The following is a 21851-nucleotide window of genomic DNA, read 5'->3' as shown; positions in this document are numbered from 1 at the left end:
TATTGAATAATACTGGTCCTAGTACTGACCTGGTACTTTACCTCGGAAAACGTCACATAGTTTCACAGGAAATAGGCCTTGCAGATATTTCTTGTTATATGGATTTTCCCCTTGGTTTTCATGTAAACCTAGTTTTTCTTTAGATATGTCTTTTTTTAAACACTGGAAAGTCTGAACTGTGTTCATAGAATGAAAGAATAAGCTACTTATGAATATGAGAATGATTTTGAATTTTATTTGATTTGACTGCATTCTGATTTGGTGGTTCTTTTACCCTGCTTTCTTCCTCCCAGTATACACCTGTACGAGTCGAGCCCTGGCATATGCTTTGGGCACTGGGGATGTTATATATGACACCTGCACATCTTCCTCAGTGTCTTTAGATTCTACTGTAAGACACATTTCTTTTAACAAAGCCCAGCATCACTGCAGCAGTAACTCACTTCTACTTAATGTGGGTTACTAACCTTATCCTTAAGTGCCCCTAAAGGTCTCTGCCTGTCATGCTTTCAAGCTAACTAGCCTTTCAGGTGTTCAGGTAAATGCCTCGTGCTGCTTTTGCCAAATCTAGTGATCTTTCCCGTGAGGAGGGTACGAGTGAACCTCTCCAATTCCAATAACAGGTTCCCCTGCAGTTCATTGAAAAGGAGTTAGAGTCACTCAATGAGGTAATGATAAACGCCTGTGGAACTCTTGGTACGCATTCACATGAGCATAGCAGTGCTGAAGACAAAAATAACTTGAGGGTAAGGCAGTTGAGAAATGAAGAAATAGCCCACGTGTGTTACTAGCCCGTTGTTTTCAGGTTTTTTTTCCCATTCTGACCTCTTGGGTGCAGTCCTCTCAAAGGATGTATCAAGATGTCTGAATGTACTTGTTCAAGTAGTTATGGACTGGTATGGTGTAGATCACTTTGTGCCTCTTACAACTGTCTCCACCCTCCCTATATATTTGTTCTCCTTCAGGAAAAATCTTGGCTTTTTTACTTTTGCATTTAGTCCTTCATTTCTTGATTTTTCGTAGCTTCAGCATCAGTCCTTGTGATGTTCAGCCTCCTAAGACTACAGCAATTTGTTATCTGCCAAAAGTGTGGAACTCCTGCTGGATGCCTAGTGGTCTTAAAAAATTGGATCAGTTAATTAGGAGTTGAAATTAAAAGGAGGGGAAAGGGAGGGAGGACTTGGAGCTAGAAACTCTGTGTTTACATTGGTGGGCTAATAGAAAAAAATTAATCCATAGTGGTTCTTCCTGTTACTGCTCTGGGTGGATGGCATACATGGATACAGAGATATTTGCAGAATATGTACCGTGTGTGTATGTATACACACACAATATGTATGTACAGTGTACACACGGTATAGCAAATGGTTGTCATACAATGAGATGCAAATTAAAGAGTTGCACATGAGTTTGGACAGTAATCTATCTACTGGGATAGCTACTGACTTTCTAAAAGCAGTTTCTAATCTTTCCACTTGAAAGGTGAACAAATAATAGCATCATTTATCAGAAAAGTAGTCTTTTTTGTGTTGAATCTTATGCCCTGTTTTACTGTGTTGGCAGGGCAATATTTGTCCTGTTTTCACGGCTGCTTTAAGATACTGTAACTCATGAGCTTCGAGGACTTACTGGGGCATATATACCATCAGCCAGGAGTGCTTTCTGCCTCTCAGCTGCTACACAGGACTATTCCTAAACCCAAAATGACTCAGATCTTAGACTTGTAATCTGTATTTTGTTTTTTTCAGATACTTTTAGTAGTATTGATAAGAGCTGTGAGATGCCAGAGCTCGTGCTGTTTCTGAACACTTTGGCTTTCTGAGCCCTGATTGATTCAGTTTTGTACTTTCACATCTCCCCAGCTGAGAGTCTGGCTGGCTCAGGGAAAGTCAGACGGTTAAACCAAAACAAACTGGGATGAGACACAGAGGCCAGAGAAGGTGGATACTGTTTTTTACCATGCAAATGAGGAGAGAACATCCCTTTGTCTTTTAGGAAAAAAAAATGGGATAGCCTCTGTTCCCTGGTAGGTGAGAGAGACTGTTGCTGTACAGGTTCCCTTATTCTTACTGCTTCATCCTGCCCTGGTAATTAGTGCTCCACTATTGCTACTTTTTTTGTGTATTTTCTTTGAGAATCAAGAATCAAGCTCAAAATCACTGTAGCTTAATTCTTACCTCCTCCTGCTTCAAGTTACGCTACTAGAGTCTTTTGGCTTGGGCATGGGACCATGGGAAAGTTTTTGAGCTGCAGCTGCCTTGCTGACCAGCCTGGGGGCCAGGTACAGTGAGGTCACAGCTGTGTCTGTCCTTGCTGGATCTCCGTGGGTTCACAGATCTGTTCAGGCTCTGACTGCTTCTCTTTTAACTGGGTTGGAGAGTATCCTAGAAACTCACAACCATGAAGACACTGTTTACTGTTGACCGTAAATGGAAGCTGTTAGACGCAGATGAGGTTTCATCTAGTGCTTCCTCACTCATGAGAAACTTATTTTCTTAGAAGGATTTCTAAAATAATGTATCTGTTGTTATTACTTATGTATCTGTTATTAATAATGCATTAAGAAGCTTGCCCATAGGTGCAACAAAGGGCTACAAGAGCTAAGGTATTTAAAATGTGCATTTTAAATTGCAAATCACAGAATCACAGGGGTTGGAAGTGACCTCAGGAGATCATCGAGTCCAACCCCCCTGCCCAAGCAGGTTCCCTACAACAGATTGCACAGGAAAGTGTCCAGGTGGGTTTTGAACATCTCCAGAGAAGGAGAACTCCACAACCTCTCTAGGCAGCCTGTTCCAGTCAGGGCATCATCTGTGAGCAATAACATGGCTATTGTGAACTTAGTGGTGACACCTTTGTCACATCACCTCATTGTGTATTTTCTTTGTTTAAAAGTGTGCACTCAAAAAACCGTCCATAGTGTTCTCTGCTTTGTGACTAATGTCAGCCTACGTCCAGCAATACTTCAGGGGAGATGTACTTCAGAGCTGGAGAGGGAACATCTCAGTGGTATGTGTTTAGCAAGTTGGGTTTCAGGAATGTGGTGGATACAACTGGAAGGTGATTTGCAGTGAAAGCTCATTTCTCCGTTATATCCTCTTATCTGGTTAGATTTATACATGTCTCCTGGAAGCTGAGAAGCCAAATTTCTACCAGCTGCAGGTGTGCTTGGGCTGCTGTTGTTATCAAGTACGTAGGGATTCCCAGTTGAGAAGAATCTTCATGGTTAGGGAGAGAAAGGAAATAATGATAATATTAAATGCATAATCATAGTAATATCCTTAAGCTCCATGTATACATGATACAGTATTTTATCCTTTATAATAGTAAGATTAGTTTTTGTTCCTTTGGCTGATGAGTAAAATAAATATATTGTTTAACTAAATCTTCCAGAAACGGCACTTGTTCAAACCTCAATTTCTTTTTTACAGGTACTCCTGAGGATTATCCACAGTATTTCCATATGAATCTCACAACAGCTGTACTCACACTCCTAAAGCCAATAAATAGGGATTTACACCAGAAGTTTGACTTGGTTATTAAGGTAATTTTGGCTGAATTAATATTTCCGTGTGCTTTTGAAAACTGCTTAGTAACAAAAAGCTCTAGAGAAAATATGAGGTGGGCTTGCTTGTTTCTTGCATTTTTTTATTATTATTTTTTTAGCCTATGAGGCATCATTTAGCACAATCGAGGGAAGAAGGATGTGAAGTATTTTTGAAAAGGGAATGAATTGTGGTAGAGTTCTAACATTTTGTGTTAAATTGATATTGTATGAACAAACTAAGTACCCCTTGTACATTTGCTTTTTACGAACTCAGTTGTCCTGAGAATTCATTTGTTTTCTATTTCACATTTTCTCCAGTTCACAACCTATGCTAGAGAGAATTTTATAGATAAAAACAATTGTCTGAGTACTGAATGTTGGGAGCAAGGAGAATAAAAAATCACCTCCACAGCTTGTAGCAATTTTTGCGTGTTTGTTTTTGGTGGTGGTGGTTTTGGTTTTTTTACATTTTTTTCTTCAGGCATGATTAAAAAAAAACCCCGACAACAACAAAAAAAACCCAACAAAAAACAAAGGAGGCTTGTCCAGAGCTCTGCTGCTGAGTAAAAAGGAAGCTTCTGAAACATAACCAGTGCTGATCTCATTCAGCTCCTATTGCTGGGGAAGGACACAAACCACTTCTGTGGGGCTGGTCTTTTCAAATCCTGCCACTGATGAGGAGAGCTGGCTTCCCTCCTTTTTTGTACCTACTGCTTTGTCCTTAGTTTTACAGTCTGACTCGGTAACAGCCTGCAGTTCTTCTTAACTGAGCCAAGTGATCAAAGCACATACCAGTTAGTTGTGAGGAATGTGTCTTTACAGAAAATCTGAAAATGTATCTTCATCTGGTTACTGAGTCCCAGTTTTGCAAGTATGAAATATATTCAGAATTTGCTGCTTTCTTTGCCAATTTGAGGATTAACAGGAAAAGAATAGCAGGTGATGATCTCAATATGTAGTTGCTAAACTTGTTAAATGTAGTAAACTATTAACTTTATGTTGAGCAAAATTGTACAAAACCATAAGCTTTGCTGCAGGAGAAATTTGTGTGAATGGGCTGCAAAAGTCAGTTCAGTAAAGAGGGTCTCTAATGAGAACAGAGCAGAATTACATTTGGTTCTTTTGGAGATGGTCTGGAGTTGTCCCTAAAGCTGTTGCTTAATGACACAGAAAGCTGCCTAGCTTTTCCTGTATTTATTGGTAAGCAGAGGAATAAATAAAAGAGAAAGGAATGGCAATAATCTATTTTAAAATAGTAGATCATTTGTATACATTGTAGAATAAAGAGTAGGCTTTTGAAACTGCAGTGTGCTTTCACACAGGGATGTCATAAAGCTCTTGCTGTTCGTTAGTGTTATTTAATCTATTTCTAAATACAGATACTCATATGGTAAGAATTATTTATTTGCCTCTCCTACCATCCTAATTTTTTTCAGGGTGTTAATGGTGGCACTGGCAGCAGGAAGTCCCTTTGGCAAGACCAGTTCCTTCTATACCAACCTATGAACCTCTTTGAAATCATGTACCGTAGTTTTGCTAACTCCCAGCCTAGATGCTTTGGCTTGTCATGCAGTCAGACCAAAATGCTTACTATCATTCTTCAGGGAAAATCTGAGTAGGGTTGAGCAAAGCTCAGTCTTTCAAGCACTTGGCAGTTGGGGAAGCAATGATACACACTTCTGCTCTCAAAATCAGGAGGGATGAAGGAACAGGTGCAAATATGATGTGACAGAGTGACCTGGGTCCCCACTTGTGCCTTTGCATGGCCATACAAAAGCTGACTGTGGCTAGTACTTGTGTAACTTGTAGGAATTATTCTTTTTTATACTAACTCAGCATTCATTAAGCACAGGAGAGAGTTGCAGGCTCCCTCTGTGCATCTCAGAGAGGATGTCAGTTTCTGTGCAAAGATGGTATTAAGTTTATTAATATAGAGGTCATTCTGTATCTTCTGAGGAATATAACTAATCATAGTATGATAGAAGAGGAAATAAAATTGCAGCTTATAGGAATTTTGTATAACTTGGCACCTTTTTAAATACGTGTGTTAATTTCCTACCTCAGTTGATTTTGTGTGCATCAAAGTACAAAGCTTGCATAGAGTTAGAGTGAAATAATTTGTGATTGGATTCTTTGATAATAATCTATTTTTGAGCTTGTTTCCTGTTGTGGAGTTCTGCTGTCACTGGGACAGATGAAGAAACTTAGGTGGATTAATATCTAAATAAATATGCTAAGAAGTTATGGGTTAAAGCCCTGTAGTGGTTCATTTGGTTTCATCGTCGTTGTGAAAATTCAGCAGCCATATACAGTAGCATAATACATCAATTAAAAAAATCAGTTATGCCAGTCTGGTACTGCATTCTGTGTGCCTAAATAGCAAGCTCTGTTGTTAATGGAAATGTTTATAGGCATTATGATGTTCATATTGCTGTGTTATATGTGCAGTCAAGGGGATAATAAGGAAAATTATCAGTCTGTAAGAATGATAATATGCCACCTACTAGAATAATAAAAGTTATAATGCTGTGTTGTTTGGGGACCTTTTGAACTGGTGTAATGTCTCAGGCTTGTACCAAATCAAATCTTCAGATTCTTGTTTTACACATTATCAAGTTTGCATTCCTCGCAGTGTTGAAGTTGTTGAATCTGATTCTGTTTTATCTGTAAGGGTGCTATGTGTGATGTTTCCCTTTAAATAGAAAATATACTATTTTTGCAGGACTTGCTAAGCTTAATCTTTAAAATATTCCCTCTGATATCTGGAGATCAATTTATTTTTTTCTTACAAAATATTACAGAAAACAGTGATATAGAAAAGGTGATTAAGTCAATACATGAATGTGTGAAGTAAGGCAGACAGGAAATTGGCATGCTCATCTGTGGTGTAAAAACTGCATTGCTGATAAATGTTGAATTCTCAAATAGGTAGACAATGGAAAAAGCTAAACTTCGTAATAAGAAATGCTGGTTTTCAGCCTCCCTGCTGACTCCAGAAGATAGTTGATGATAAGCAAGGAGACAAACTTACTGGCCCTCACTGCAAAGTAACAGGGGCTTTTACAAAGGAACGGGTGGGTATCCCATTGAAATTTCCATGTGGTAACTGCAGGGCTGTCACAATAAACGTGTGGATTTAAAGCCTTTAAACTGAAAGGGCTTTCCAGTGTTAATAATACTGTAACTAAAAATATAGGCGTGTAAGACCCAAAATGTATAAGGTTTGTGACCGTTATGAATCATAAGTGTTTTTTCCCTTTACTTACTGTTCTTCAGTTACAAAAGATTGTTCCTGAGATGCAGAACCACACCCCAGAGTACTAAATCCTTTTTTGAAGTCAATTACTGCTTTTGGAGTAAGTTGTATTTATAAATTACGTATGGGTGGTGTTTGAAGATTTATGTTGATAAAGGCAAGGACTGCATGTCTCTTTGGAGAGCAGACAATCTGAAGAGAGAACCATCTCTTCTGGAGCAGACAGTCCTGCTTTACAGAAGGTAGTTGCTAGAGAAATCAAACCAAAGCTACAGTGAGAGGGAGCACACTTTCAGCAACCTCAAAGGCTAAAAAATAATTACATCTTTGATCTGCAGCCTCGCTGAAAAACCTCTTGAGATTCTTCATAAAATAACAAACCTATTAAAACTACATTTCCTTAGCATTGTCACTGCAGTAGCTGTCTTTCTCCTGGAGGACAATGATTTGTAACAGGAAGGCATGTAATCTGTTTAGTCCTCAACAGAGTTAACTTCACCTCTGATACCTCTTTGCTTTTAGAAGGGTGTATAGCTGCCTGAAGACAATGGCAGCAGCTTTGATCACCTTTCTGCAAAAAACATGACCACAGCACTGTAGACATAAGACTGTGTTCTTGTTACTAGCTCTAAAAAGTGTCAGTGAGGTGGTTTTTTGTTTGTTTGTTTGTTTGTTTTAAGCATGTATATCACAAAAGAAATAGGAAAAATAATCGAATAGATGCACTTTGATGCCTTCCTATTTGGACATTGGTTATTTATCAGTTAGACAATATCTAACCTGGCAGTTATATTAAAATCAATTTGCAAAGTGGATAGACTACTGAAGGGTAGATATACTTACACAGTCAATGAAATGCTAATGAATGGAAATGCTACACTGCCAAGGAATTTACAACACCTGTAAGAGACCAGATTTTGATAAAATTACTCGTGTTGAGTGATAATTTAATTCACAGGGATGTGCATGGCTTCCAGAATAGGCTGAGGAGCTACACTGCCACAAGGGCTGGCAGTTCGGCCCAAAGAATACGAATGTGGAGATTTGGGGGAGAAATTGTCACTAGCGAATCATAAAGAGCTTTTGCTTTGTAAAATACTTAAAAACATCCTGACTACTTAGATTATTTCAGTGTCTTGTAAAGCAAAAAGTGATCCTCCTCTAAATAAAGAAGTAGCTATTTTATTTACTATGATTACACAATTTTTTCAACTCTGTTAAAACCCAAGGTGGTCCTACTAAAAAAAATGAATAGTAATACAAAGTAAAGGAGCAGGGAAAATGTTTTCTTAGCAACTGCTGTGTAATCAGTTGATAATACGTGCCAACAGTCATCTCTGGTTCTCCAACATATCAATATTTCAGTGGGTTGGTATCCAGTAAGTAGGAAAGAATCAAGAATAATGTTCATTCAGGATTGCTATAAAACCTGTAGGAGTTGCAATAGACAAAAAGACTGGAAGTATTTTGAGGCTAATGATATAGGTGTACCTTTTCACTTTATAGTTGTACCTCTCTAGTCTACCTTACTTACTTAGACCAATCAATATTTCAGTTTTTTTCCAGTGTAAAGAAAATGCATGCATGTCAGATTCAAAATCAGGGTAGGAATTCTGTTTCTCTTGCAAGAATCAATGTTCTATTTTTAATTAATTTTTAATTATCTGGCACAGAGGTACTTGTATTAATGACTAAAAATACTTTGCATATTATACCATGAGGTAGAAAAAGAGACGAGTGTTTTGTTAATCTCATATGAACACCTGTGTACTGGGGAAATGAAATTTATGATGTAGTTTTAGAGTAGGTTTTCATCCAACCTGTATGGTTAATTCTTAAACCGCTGCCTGTTATATTTGATTGTATTTGTGCCATTGGGAAATTGGGAAGGATTCATATAAATTGGACATCTCAATAAAAACTCCAATTGGATTTAAAAAAAAATTGTGGGGGGGAATAAGTTTCCCAGCTTCAAATAACATTTGTAGCCTGACTTCTTAATAAGACTTTTCCTTGGATCTGAGAGTTTTACAGCTCTTAGGGAATAGACTCTTACGAAAAGAATTGCTTTGTGTCACAGTTGCTTGGTTTTTTTGGTGCCTTCCCAACAGCTGGTAGCAGAAGTGTACTTCAGCACCGTGCCGCAGCTGTGCAGAATATTTTAAAGAATATCCTTACAGAGTATTTTCCATGTCTTAAAACCTATCTCAAAAATCTGTTATCCTCAGATAGTGTTTCGTAAGACTGGCATTAACCTTGTGACAGCTAATACCATAGAAACAATTCTGTAGTGGGATTGCGTTTCTGTGGGTTTTAGGTGATAACAGAAGGTCAACACTGTGTGTCAGAATTGAACAGACTGTTTGAAATTCCAGTGTTACAAGAAAATTGGTTTGGGGTCCCATTCAGCAAGAAGTGATGTTGAACTTTCCGGCAATAATATCTACTCTGTTTACTCTCCAGGCTTGAGTCTTTGCCTGGAGTGTGTTTTCCAATTTTTAGAAGGCTTCCCATTGCCAGATTGGCTGTGGCACATATATAGGCTGGGACTAGGCACAGGAGGTTTGAATATGCCAGTTGTACTTGCTGTGAGTGTGCACGTAGAGACTGAGCTTGAGTATCCATCAGACCAAATTCCATACTAATGAAGGAAGATTGTGTGTGAAGCTTGGCTACAAATATAAAGTACCATCCACTGGTGCACGTGCTTGATTACATGAATACTGTTATGATACTGGCATGGCATGAATTTGTGTGCTTGTTCTCCTGCCCATGCCAAGAAACTGCCTGGGAGCTGGCGAGGCCACTTTTCCTTTCTGGTGGAGGTACTCTGGATCAGAGAGATGCTCACAGTATGTGTAACAGCTGTTCCAGTATGGTTAAGCCCTTTGCCATGTGCATGATTTTCCCTGATACAGATCTCAGCAGAAACGACAGACAGTGATGCTCTCCTGCTACTCGTACTGGAGGTTAATTGGTTTCTCTGTTCCTATTGAGAACTTCATTGATCTATCCTGGCCATTGCTCTTGAGGCTGTTCAAAGCTCGCTGCATTACATGAAAAGAAGGCGTAGCTTCTGCAACAGTCTCAGGACCAAACTGTGGACAAATGTGCACTTTGAAGGCAGCAAGTGAAGTATATATATACTGTGTTTTGTATGATCTGTTCATTGAACAAAGACTGTTTACTGTTCAGAGTAGAAGTACAGGGAGACTCAGTGAGGATGCTTTGCCAACCACTGGCAGGGGCAGGGGGAGAGGCTAAATGATGAGTTTTAAAAAACAGGTAGGTCACCAAGCACAGCACTAGGCTGGGACCCTTTGCTTTTTAAGAAACTTGGGAATGATCTCAAAGGTTGAAATACAGAAGTAAAAAAGGTTATTGCGGTCCTGAGCTATTACAGAATCATAAAATTGCCAAGTTTGGCAGGCTTCTCTGGTGGTTGTCCAGTCCAACCCCCTTCTCAGATGGGGGCTGGAGTAGGTGTTGCGTATCTCCAAGGCTGGAGACTCCACAGCTTCTCTGGGCAACCTGGTCCAGTGTTTCAGTATTCTCAGATTAAGAGAGATTCTTCTTATGTGTTTAAATACAGCAACTTGTATTTCTTTCTTTTTTTTTCTTTTTCTTTTTCTTTTTTTTTTTTTTTCCCAGAACTGGTCTCAACACTCCAGATGTGTCTCACCAGTGCTATGTAGCACTCAACCTGCTGGCAATGCTTTTCCTAATGCAGCACAGATTTGCTGCAAGGGCGTTTTGTTCTATTTATTCACCAGGACCCCCATGTCCTGCTCTACAAAGCTGCTTTCAAGCTGGTTGGCCCCTAACAGTAACTAGTGCTTGGGGTTATCTCGTCCCAGGTGCAGGACTTTGCATTTTCCTTTTTTTGAACTTCATGAGACTCCCATCTATCCATTTCTGCAGCCTGTTAAGGTCCCTTTGAATGGTAGCACAACCATCTGGGAAATCAGACACTTATCCCAGTTTTGTATTGACTGCAAACTTGATAAGGGTTAACTTGATCCCATCAACTGGGTCATTAATAAGAATGTTAAACAGTGGTGGCACCACTATCCACCCTTAGGTGCACCTCTGGTAACTGCCCTCCAGCTGGACTTTGTGCTGTGGGATCAGAACACTGTGAACCAGCAATTCAGCCAGTTTTCAGTCCACCTCATTGTCTGTCTATCTGGTCAATACTTCACCAGTTGGTCTATGAGATTATATGGAGACAAGTGTCAGAAGCATTACTGAAGTCAAGATAAATAGTATCTGCTGCTCTCCCCATACCCACCAAGCCTTTCATCTCATTGTAGAGGCCCATCAGGGTGGTTGAGCATGAATTGCCTTGCAGAAACCCACACTGACGACTCTCAGCCTCCTCATTGTCCTTTATATGTTTGGAAATGGTTTCCAGAATGATTTGCTCCGCCACAACCTTCCACAGCATTGAGGTGAGGTTGATTGGTCTGTAGTTCCTTGGATTTTCCTTCTTGAAGACAGAAGTGATATTTGTTTTCTTCAGGAACCTCTCAATTGCCACAAACTTTTCAAATGTAGTAGAGAGGAATCTTGCAGTGACATTGGCCAGCTTACTTAGCACTTGCAAGTGCATCCCGTGAAGTCCCCTGGATTTGTGTATGGCCAATGTGTTTAAATATATCCCAAACCTGATCATCCTCTGTCTTTCTTGCTCCAGACTTTTCTGTGGGTCTCAGAGATGGAGATTACTGAAGGCAGGTCTTACCTATAGAGACTGAGAAGACAATAATATTGAGTATCGTGGCCTTTTCCACATCCCCTGTTGCCCTGTCCTACTCAGCAGCAGGCCTACATTTTCTCTAGTCTTCCTACTGACGTACCTTTTAGAAGCCTTTCTTGTTGCCATTAAGTTCCAAGTGGGCTTTGGCTTTTCTAAACTTGCATGGTAACCCTAACCTACATGCTCAGACAGTGTTTCTCCATCACCTGTCCCTGGTTCCACTTCTTGTAGGCTTCCTTTTTATGTTTGAGTTTTGTCAAGATCCTTGTCCATGCACTCTTGCTGACAACTTTGCTTGATTTCCTACTTATCAAGATGGACCATTTTGGGATGTGGAGAAGATGATTTTTGAAAGTTAAGCAGCTGTTCTATGCCCTGCTTCTCTCCACAGCTGTATCCAGTGGGATCCTGCCAAGAAGGATCCCTGAGTAGGCCAAAGTCTGCTCCTATGCTGTGTGTATTAATGTACAGACACTTCAGGGGAGGCATGTGGTCATGCTGGCTTTTCAGAAAGGCTGAGAGAGCTTTACCTGTAACGCTGTTCTGTTGGCGTTCCCTTATTTCTGTCCTTGTGATGGTGGTTCCCTTTCAGCCCTGCTTTAATGGTGATGGGGTGCCTCCTGCTCATATCACCCTACAGGCTTTGGTTGCCAGCCTGGGTCCACCACTTCCTCACCGGGTTGTTGGTCATCACCTCTTTGCTGGGTTGATAAGCTGGTTGGCAAAGATGCTGTTGCCTCACCCCTGCTGTTCTGATAGTAAAGATGAAGATTGGTTCTAAAATGGCAGAAGGACTTTGTGAGACCAAATCAGTGGTTGATAAAATGGCTGATTACATTATGCATAGCTTAAAAATAAAGTGAAACAAGTCAGGAAAGATCATTCTGGGCTTATACACAAAGTGCTGGGTTCTGGCTTGACTTGAGAATGAGATCTTGGCACTGGAACTGTGATAACTGAGCATGAAGATTGGCTCAGTGATCTGTGACTGTCAGAAAAAGCCAAATTGAATGTTAGAAATCATTAGGAAAAATAGAGAACAGAACAGAGGAAGAATCACTGTGGTACTGTATAGATCTAGGCTGTATGTGTGTGTTGACCACAGTGCACAGCTCTGGTCTCTATCACAGAGAGGACAGAGAAGAGCTGAAGCAGGTTCATATCAGGTGAGGAAGGAAAATGATGTGATAGACATCTGTAAAATATAGTGTCCCAGTTCTGAGAGTGAAGAGGAATCAATAGTTCACTGTCTCCTGCCATGCAAGAGCTAGGAGTTATCAAATGAAACAAGCAGGTGGCAAGTTTAAAACGGACAAAATAAGGTTGTTCTTCATCTAATATAGTTTGTCTGGTTTGACAGGCAGCGATGTGGGGCTGAAAGCTGACATGGGCTCAAGGGGAGGCAGGGCTGCTGGTTTGTGGAAGAAAAATCTATTGATGTAAAGAGAAGTGCAGGGAAATCTGAGCTGCTTAGGTTCTTCTCTAGGCTTTTGTCTTTGGCTGCAGCTGCAACTGTGATTTTGCACTGGATGAGTTATTGGTCTGATCTAGTACAATTCTTCTTAATGATGTTATTTTATTGTGAGTTTCAGGAGAACACAGTGCTAACAGGCAATGAGAAGGCGTGCATCAATTGAGGCTCACTAGACTGTAAATTCCTGGACTGCTGTTACAGAAATTGTCCAAAGTCCATATTTTTTGAGACTTAAGAAGTCCTGAATTATCTGACTTCTTTTTCACCTCTCCATAAACTTCAAATTTGCAATGTTTGGTAGGATTTTGTAATAATGTCAGCCTCCTATTTTGATCTCTTGGCTTCATGCCTTTATTGACCTTTAGTTGTTATCTTTGTTCAGGGTAGTTCTAATTTTCTCCTCTTCCAGTGTATCTCAAAGAATATCTTTTCCTGCATTTAAGAAGATTTGTGCTTACTCTTTGTGCTTCGAAATTTTAAAATTGTGGCAAATAGGGATTTCAGCACAAAGAGTAATGCCCCATTTATTTGGTTTAATCAACATGATAAAGACTTACTAGTCTGAGGTACATGTCTGAGCTGCAGCTGTTGAGAACTTCAAGAAAACTTCACAGGGATTGCTATTGAATAGGTCTCTAGAAAATAACCTAGAAGTTAAAAAGCTCATCTTCCTAAATATTGATATTATCTCTCAAATTCATTTGAGTGCATAGTGGGAAATAAAATACAGCCCACATGACTAATACAATTTTCCAAAAATATATCATCCTTGTTCTGGAACTGCTTTGCTTTTGTGTGTCTCTCTTGAAATGCCACTGAGGGTGATCTCCTCTGATGTTCTTGCACAACGTAGGGATATATTAGCTATAATGGGAAACAGAGTGATTGCTCTGCCTCAAAATAGAACATGAACTGATGAGAGTTTTTTGTACTTATGGAGGCAAATGAGAAAAAGAATGGAAGAAATGTATTTTCATTAAATAGTTGTTCAATCCACTTCCTGATGATGAAATCTTCAAACTCATTAGTTTGGTTGAACTAGTGTGCATCTCTTGTACATATTAAGTACAATAACTGCTTTTTAAATTGGCTTTTCAAATGTTCATCCCTTATGTGAACTTAGTATTCAATTACTGTTGGTTTATCACTGTCACAGAAGCGTACTTAGTCCAAATAGGGTGGAAATTTTTGTTCTCTTTGAGGTGGTCTTTTTTTCTATCTTGTTTATAATACAGTGTTGAGAGTTGATGTATTGAAAACTGGAAATCTTGAGTACAGAGACAGGTCTCGTGTTTGTGAATAAGGAGAGGAAAAAAAAAAAGGATGCAGGAAAACCAAACTCCTTCCTATACATCAATAAAATGTTTCTTTGTATCAGTCTTTCTTCAAAGCTATCACACGCACATTGAAAAGAGCAAGTTTTTCTGTGTTTAGCAGCATCTCAGCATGGTAAATGTTTTTCCTTGCTTTAGAGCATTGCCACAGATACACATTAGAAAGACCAGTAACTATGAGTTCAGATTGACCCTAAATTGTGTCATCACTCAAGAACAACAAAAATAATAAAATCCATAAATGGTAAGTTGTGTAATGTCTTTTATTTACAGAAGTAGCTGCATTTCTTTTCTGCAGTAAACACATTTTAAAAAATTTTACTTAAAACTTAAACATCCATCATTTAAAACTTGGCATAATGACTTTATAGTTGGCACTTTCTTTAACTGAAGGGAAGAAGAAGAGAGTTTCGTTATTTGGAAAGGTGGACAGCTGTAAGTATTACTGTTCACTGCACTACAGTGAAGCCTTACTGATACTGACGTCACCCTTGATACATGAAGAAAAAAAAGTATATTTTGGGTTGGGTTTTTTTTTTAAGCATAGTGTCTAGACACATTATGTGCCAGTTTCATTTCATTGCCACATCACAAGCTTCACTGATGATAAAGTCAAATTTCTTCTGTGTTCTAAAGTTACTCTGTGCTTCTTGTTCTTAAGCCAAGCTTTAATTCATTTCAGCAGTTCTTTCCTTATGTTGTACTTTCTGACCTTGTAAATTAATCCAGTGTGTGATATACAATCCTAAAGTTTACCCTAAATCTAGATAAATTGTCCCTAGTTTCACCTTTGTCTCTCAATTCAGTTATGCACTTAAAAGAAGCAACTTTGTCAGATCTGACCTTCCTTCTCTGTCTCTGTGCTGACTGCTCCTTTTTTTAATTACATGGGTTTAAATACTATATAATGTTTCCATCTTCTTTGCAGCTTGAAGGCAAGTTGAAGTTAGAGTGTCTGAAGTTCCTGGGCTCTTTCCTTGTTCTTGTATTAAATAGAAAATCTGAAGTGACCTGCCTGCAGTTCTCCAGTACTCCATCTCCTTCAGTGAGCTATCAAATGTGTTTGCCCGAGGCTTTTCCATACTTCTTGTACTCTATCTTTTGAAATGCTGGGGTATAATCAATGGCAGGGGAAGCACAGAGGATTTTGGTGGTCTTTGGAAATGAGATGAGTGCAAGACCAGAAGCAATTACAGCAACTGAATTTATTACATTCTTGCTGGGATGCCTGTGGAAAGGTAACTGGACCGAAAAAATGATGTAACTTACAGGATGCACAAAGGTGGTTGTCAGCCAGGCAGTGGCTCTCTTTGGTCCCTATGAGAGGGGCTCTAGTAGCCTACTAGAGGTTCTCTGTCTTGTTTAGGTTGATATTTTCTGGTGGTGAAGTTTAGTGTAATTCTTTTTACAGCATGCTTAAATGGATGCATCAATTCTAAACCCCACATTAACTTCCAGTAGCAAAAGAACATGGTCGTTTACCTTTCAGAAAAGCTGAAGGTCAGTTTTTAGATCTATTGTGAATCTTCAAATAGCATTCTAGCTTTTTGTTTGCTTCACATGAACATTTAAATATCTAGGATGCAGTGGCAATGTTTTTTCATGGGATTGTATGTGTGATGGCGCAGATATTTTGCAAGCTTTATCTCAAGCTAAACAGTTCCGTGTTGGGTTATAGGTACTGCTATCATTGAATTGGAAGAAATAAAAGACATATTATTTTATGCAATTATTTCAAGTAAGCCATGGTTTTTTAATGTTATAAAAATCAGTCTAGCCATAGACTAAAAATTCAAAGTTATATTTGTCCATCAAATAAATGTTTCATCTATTTCTGGATATTTCATGAGTGATAATGAAAGTAAGTTCAAGTACCTTGTTGTGGCTTACGCATTTTGCAAGCTGTATCCTGCAGAGAAAAAGCAATTATTTGATCACATATTTAAAGAAACAATATCCAGAAGCTAACCTGGTTGGTTTAGATATAACAGGCTTATGCTACAGGAGCACAAGAAGAATGTCTAAAATATGTTTTGTTTAATAAAAGTAGTAAGTTGCTTGGGCACTTAAGAGGATTGTGATAGCACAGAGCAAATTGTTTTGGGACCTAACTGCAGTCCAAAATACTTTGATTGTGAAGAAAAGACTGATTTTAGCAAACCCTTTGGTCAAGTAGTGCATGAAAAATTTCATTTGAATAGACAGACTGGTTGCATGGATGCCAAAGAAAACTCTTAGGGATGATGTTGGTGTAAACCAAGCTATTTTCACTAGTATTTTATTCTTTGCTTTGAACTTCTTTTTTTTTAGGTTTCAGGCATTATTGGCCCAGTTATTTGTTAGATGCTGATAACCTACCTTCATTTTTTTGGGTCAGGAGATCTGTGATAGGTTGTATTGTTATTTTAGACACTATTTCCATTGTTTTGATCATTGTGGCAAACACAGCACATCTATTTTAACTAGATCAGGCAGGCAATATATGAATTTTAAAAATTAACATGCTGTTATGTGGGTGATTGCATGTGCCAGATTTACCAGCAAATCAAGAAAAGCACAGAACAACAAAGGAATGTGGGAATACTTAGTGCTGCTGCTTAGAATATGCTCGTATTCCCTTTTGCCGGTTGATCTAAACATTGTGTGGGTGTACGTGTGCTAGAGTGCGTGTTTTCAGGAGAGAATTTTGGAGACTTTCATGCCTGATAAAGGTTGCATGCAAAAGAAAGTGGAAAGATTTCTGAACCCGAGTTTCTTGAAGCTTGAGTTTTACACCAAGGAAGAAATGATCCTTGTAAGGAAATATTTAAAGCAGCAAGATGAGATCCCAGTCTGCTCCCAGGAGGGTTTCTGTATTTTCTCAAATAGCTATTTAATGTCGATATTACTTCAGCCAGAAGGATAAATGAAATGCAAGCCTTTATAAGTCAATCTGCTGTATAATGGTCCTTAGGGGAGATATTTCGAGGTAACCTATCCAGAATTTCATTCCAACAGGATTTCTTGCAAAATTAATTCACTTTTCCCCTCCATCCTACATAAATCTCATCCCTTCTGCTCCATGTCAGTTCTGTCCAAGTGCTAGGTGATGGCAAATGTTATCTGGTATTGACAAGAAGTGATCTTTTGAAGGAGAGGTAAGAAAATGCTGAAATAACTCGTCTTGATGATGGGTGCTGTCAAAAATTTTAAAAGGTCTCCACAGTTTCTTCTCAGTTTAGTTGCTGCTACAGTTTGCAGAGTATCTGAATCAGAATAATTTTGGTTGGAAAAGACCTTTAAGATATGTACCTTGCAATTTTTATCATAAAACAGCATACGATGAAGAAAAATAGTAACAGGGAAGTAATGCACCTTCTCTGAACTCTCATCAGGCCTGGATGGGGGATGAAGGTTGCTTTGCCTAGAGGAGCACTTCTCTGCATGTGCAGAAACATGCTGAAAGGCATTACAGGAAGAAAATAAAATGGGACACCCTGGAATCCAGACTGCTGGTGTTACACAGCAGCTGAGTAGGGAGACTGAGAGCTCCAGCTTTGAATTTAGACCCCTGTATTTCACCTACACTCAGCTTTGTGCTCTGAACTTATTCTTGTAGATCTGTCTCGTAGCCTTTCTGTGTAAGAACAGAAGCTGTAAAGAACATAAAGAAAAGCCAGGCTATTCCATTGTAGGGACTGATAGATAGCAAGTGTAATAGTATCTTACTGTGACCATAAGCATGTGGAAGTATGGCACGTGCTGCCATCCACATAGCAAACAGGTTTTTTGAGAATCTGTTCACGCAGCCAAGTCTGTTACTGCACTGTAGGCAAGTTTCCTATATGCAACAGTGGTCGAATGTCACATATTTGTTGACCCCAGCATTATGGTAGTTGTAGCTGGCAAAGTTTGACTGAAGTACACTTTGAAGAATCTTGAGTTGAAGGTTTTGAATTAAAATAAACTGAATTTAACATACCACCCCCATTACCTTCATAGGATGCTGAGCAGGACCTTTAAAAGCGTAATGGGCAGAGCCTGGGAGCAGGGTGGTATTTATAGAACGCCGCTTCTGTCTTTGGAGATAGGTTTTGAATGTGTGATGGAAGGGATGATGCTGAGATAAGTTGTAGCTGGGTTGGGAGACGTGGCAGCTATCTTCCCAGGAGGTGAAAGCTGTGAATTAACACTGTCCAGAAATAACAGCTGAAATGGAGAGGCAGGGACCTGCTGCATTGCTTTAGACCAGTGACTGGAGAGGAGGATGCAGGTGTAGAAGTGAGGAGCTGGTGAGATAAAACAGAATCAAAGCTGGAAAAAGAAAAAGTATCTTCTGCATGGCAGGTTAGATTAAGTTGTGCAGTGTGTGTCTGGCTGCTCTGCTGGATACTTGAGCCATAACCACCAGGGCTGTTAGGATTTGTTGGGGTTTTTTGTTGGGTTGTGTTTGGTGGTTGTTTGTTTGTTTGTTTTTTCTGATTAACCTATTAAATTTCACTGGGGAGATCAACTCTGAGGTCCTGTGGCAGAGCAGCAACGTGGAAGTGTCTTAGATAAACTGCAGACTGTTTGGTTTTCATGCATCTTATGACAGATTTTCTGGACTAGGTGTTCCTGGGGTGATATACAAGGGTGCAGTGCAAAAGTCACATTCTGTGAATGCACAGAGCAATAGGAACCCTGAGTTTAAGCAAAGGTGACTGTGTTTTGCTTTGTTAGATGTTTCTCTGAGACAAGGCTACTGCTTTGTGCAGTGGGAGATGACATTGTGAACCTCGTGTGTGTGGGATGGAGGAGTGCCTCCAGCTGTCAGTAATGCTGCTAGCCTAAGTCTTCTTCACCCACAGCATTCCTCTGCAGCTGTCCCCTCCCAGATTGTCCAGGTGTACCCACCATGGGTCTATCTACCTCTCCTGTGCGTTGCCCTCCTCCAGTGGCAAGGAGCAGAGATGGTACAACAGGAGCACAATCTTGCCTCTGTATCACTGTCCATCTGAAGGGTGTTCTGTTGTCAAAGGTTAGTTTATCTCACCAAACAGATCCCTGCTAGCTCAAGTGGAAAAAAAATTCCATATTATTGTTTATTTTCCTGAAGATTCAAGGACTTTATTGCATTGCTTTCATTTCTCCTTTATTTTGGGGAGCAGTTTTGTCTAATGCTTTGAATAAATGAACTTCATGTTGTTTCTGCATAGAACACTTCTTCAAGTTGGTAACCCAGTCAGTTGTTCTTCACTTTTTTGAGCAGTCTCTCTGATGAGACTGGTTTCAGGTCATCTCTAGTGATCTTCCATAAAGATCAAGTTATGTGTTGGCCACTACAACTATAAGCATTCTGCAAACTGCATGTAAATGTTCAACACTATACTTAAATTGCTTAGGTTGATTTGAAAGATCACTTATTGTTTTGACAGCAGAGCATGTTCTTTTGGGGACCAGAACCAGAATGCTTTGTGTCTTAAATATCAGTGGCTTACTGTCTGAAGGAAAAGTAAATTGTCTATTCTTGGTGCTCCAAAATACACGTTAGGAAGCAGAGATGCTCAGCCTGTGGCCAGCAAGCCCAAGCAAGGGTTTAACAGGCCATTATGAGGAAAAACTGTTTCCACTAACAGCACTAAAAGTCTGGAAGAAAGAAAAAAAAAAAATCCACCACCCTCACCCCCCCAAAAAAAAAACCCAAAAACAAAAAACAAGAAAAAGTTAATGACTAGAAGAATACATCAAAATTTCACAATATTTTAGGTGTTGTATATTTTTGGAGATTTATGAAGGTACAGGAAAAGTACAAGAATTTGAAGAATTATGAGAATTATGTGAACATCAAAGGTACAAGAACATCTCCTACCTGAGCATTGCTTCTGGGAATATGTTTATGTAACATGAAAACAAATCCATTTCTCATATTTTATATGAAACTGTATCAAACAAAAGAAAAAAGAAGTTGGCTGTTAGGGAAAATGATTTAAAAACAAAAAGTTGTTTGACAGTGAATATTTGTAACCAGCATCTTACTAATTTCTTCTCTAGTTCTTGATGTGTTTTGTTGGACCCATCATTATGTGTAAAGGCCAAAATGGAAAAGAACAATTATTTATATTTTCCAGTAGCTTAAAACAGAACAACTCTGTAAGAGGCCTTATAAGGTAATAAACAATTTATTCTCCCTTCCAGCTTTCAGCTAAACATTTTCAAAGAGAAGAGAAAAAAGTCTTTCTGCTTTTATGAATATTAGGGCTGGTTTTTATTTTAACATGTAACTATAAGGATCAGAAAATAGCTACTTTTCTCTAGGGAGATTGTGTTTTATCTTTTCTATTGGTCAGAACAGTTTCAATGTAAAGTGATAACACTAGTCTGCAAAATTAATTAAAAGTGAGTTTTAATGACAGTCCCACAAGTAGATAGGTTGGATTAGAAAAGCAGAAATTTTATAAATCTACTAAAAAAGCCCCAGAGGAAGGTACACTGAGAGTTGGTTAGTATTTCAGCACTTTTTTAAAATCATTTTCCTCTCTTACCAGCATTATTTTGCTTTGCGTTCTTCTGCTGTTGTAAAGGTCATTCTTTTTGAGTAGGAAATACAAGTCAGATGCAAATGGTTTAGGCTTTGCTGTACCTAATTCTGCCTGGCCCTTGAGGAGGAATTTCAGGTCCTGAGGCTGGTGCTGGGCTTTGCTATTTGGTGCTGGTGATGAGCTAGGTGGGTAGGGCACCAGAGCAAGTGCATTCATGCCTGTCTCACCCCCTGTGCCTGAGCACTGAATCGTGAGAGCCGAGCTCTGATGCTATGGGAATTTCCATCCTACCCTGATACATTGATTTCTGGATTGATTCTCAAAAGGAGGCACCTTCATTGGTGGCTTCCAAAGCTGGTTGGTTTTGTTGGTTTTTTTGGTTTTTTTTTTCCTAAATGTAAGTGTCTTTGGAAACAAAACTTAATTAAATGTCATAAGAGACAAGCTGAATGTGGTGGGCTGGTGGTTTGAACACGGTAACCTTGCAGCGGAGCACTTGCTAAGGATGTTGTTTGAAGGGAAGCTCAACATGAGCTGGCAATGTGCACTTGCAGCCCAGAAGGCCAATAACTGTATCCTGGTTTGCATCAAGAGAAGCGTGGCCAGCAGGTCAAGGGAGGGGATTCTGCCCGTCTACTCCACCTTCTTGAGTACCTGGAGCACCACGATCAGGTCTTGAGCCCCCAGTGTAAGAAGGCCATGGACCTCTTAGAGTGAGTCCGGAGGAGAGCCATGAAGATAATCAGAGGGCTGGAGCAGAGTTGGGGCTGTTCTGCCTGGAAAAGAGAAGGCTCCAGGGAGACCTTCTAGAGGCCTTCCAGTACCTGAAGTTTATTTTCATTCAGTGGAGCATCAGCTCCAAAGTAAATCTCACTTCTGTAAATGAGATTCAACATTTGGGCGTCACTTATCCAGTCTCCAGTGGTATCGCCAGCTACTACTATATTGCATTTGATATATATTGCTGTTAACTTCAGCAGG

At 39.4% G+C, this 21851-nt stretch overlaps 1 protein-coding gene across 1 annotated transcript in view; it reads left to right on the top strand.

The window, feature by feature from the left end:
- Window positions 1-3431: 3431 nt before the first annotated feature.
- The window catches only part of LOC114818414 (protocadherin-15-like), a gene marked incomplete at both ends in the record, with an annotated part of 78944 nt that continues 60524 nt past the window's right edge, over window positions 3432-21851 (top strand). The window contains one exon of the mRNA XM_029084160.1: window positions 3432-3544. Within this exon, the coding sequence (XP_028939993.1) occupies window positions 3432-3544 (113 nt within the window). The remainder of the gene's footprint in view (window positions 3545-21851) is intronic.

Source organism: Antrostomus carolinensis, unplaced genomic scaffold (assembly GCF_000700745.2).
Source record: "Antrostomus carolinensis isolate BGI_N321 unplaced genomic scaffold, ASM70074v2 scaffold16573, whole genome shotgun sequence".
NCBI lineage: Eukaryota > Metazoa > Chordata > Aves > Caprimulgiformes > Caprimulgidae > Antrostomus > Antrostomus carolinensis.
The sequence above is the reverse complement of the archived record's forward strand: the minus strand, read 5'-3'. Positions and strand labels throughout refer to the sequence as shown.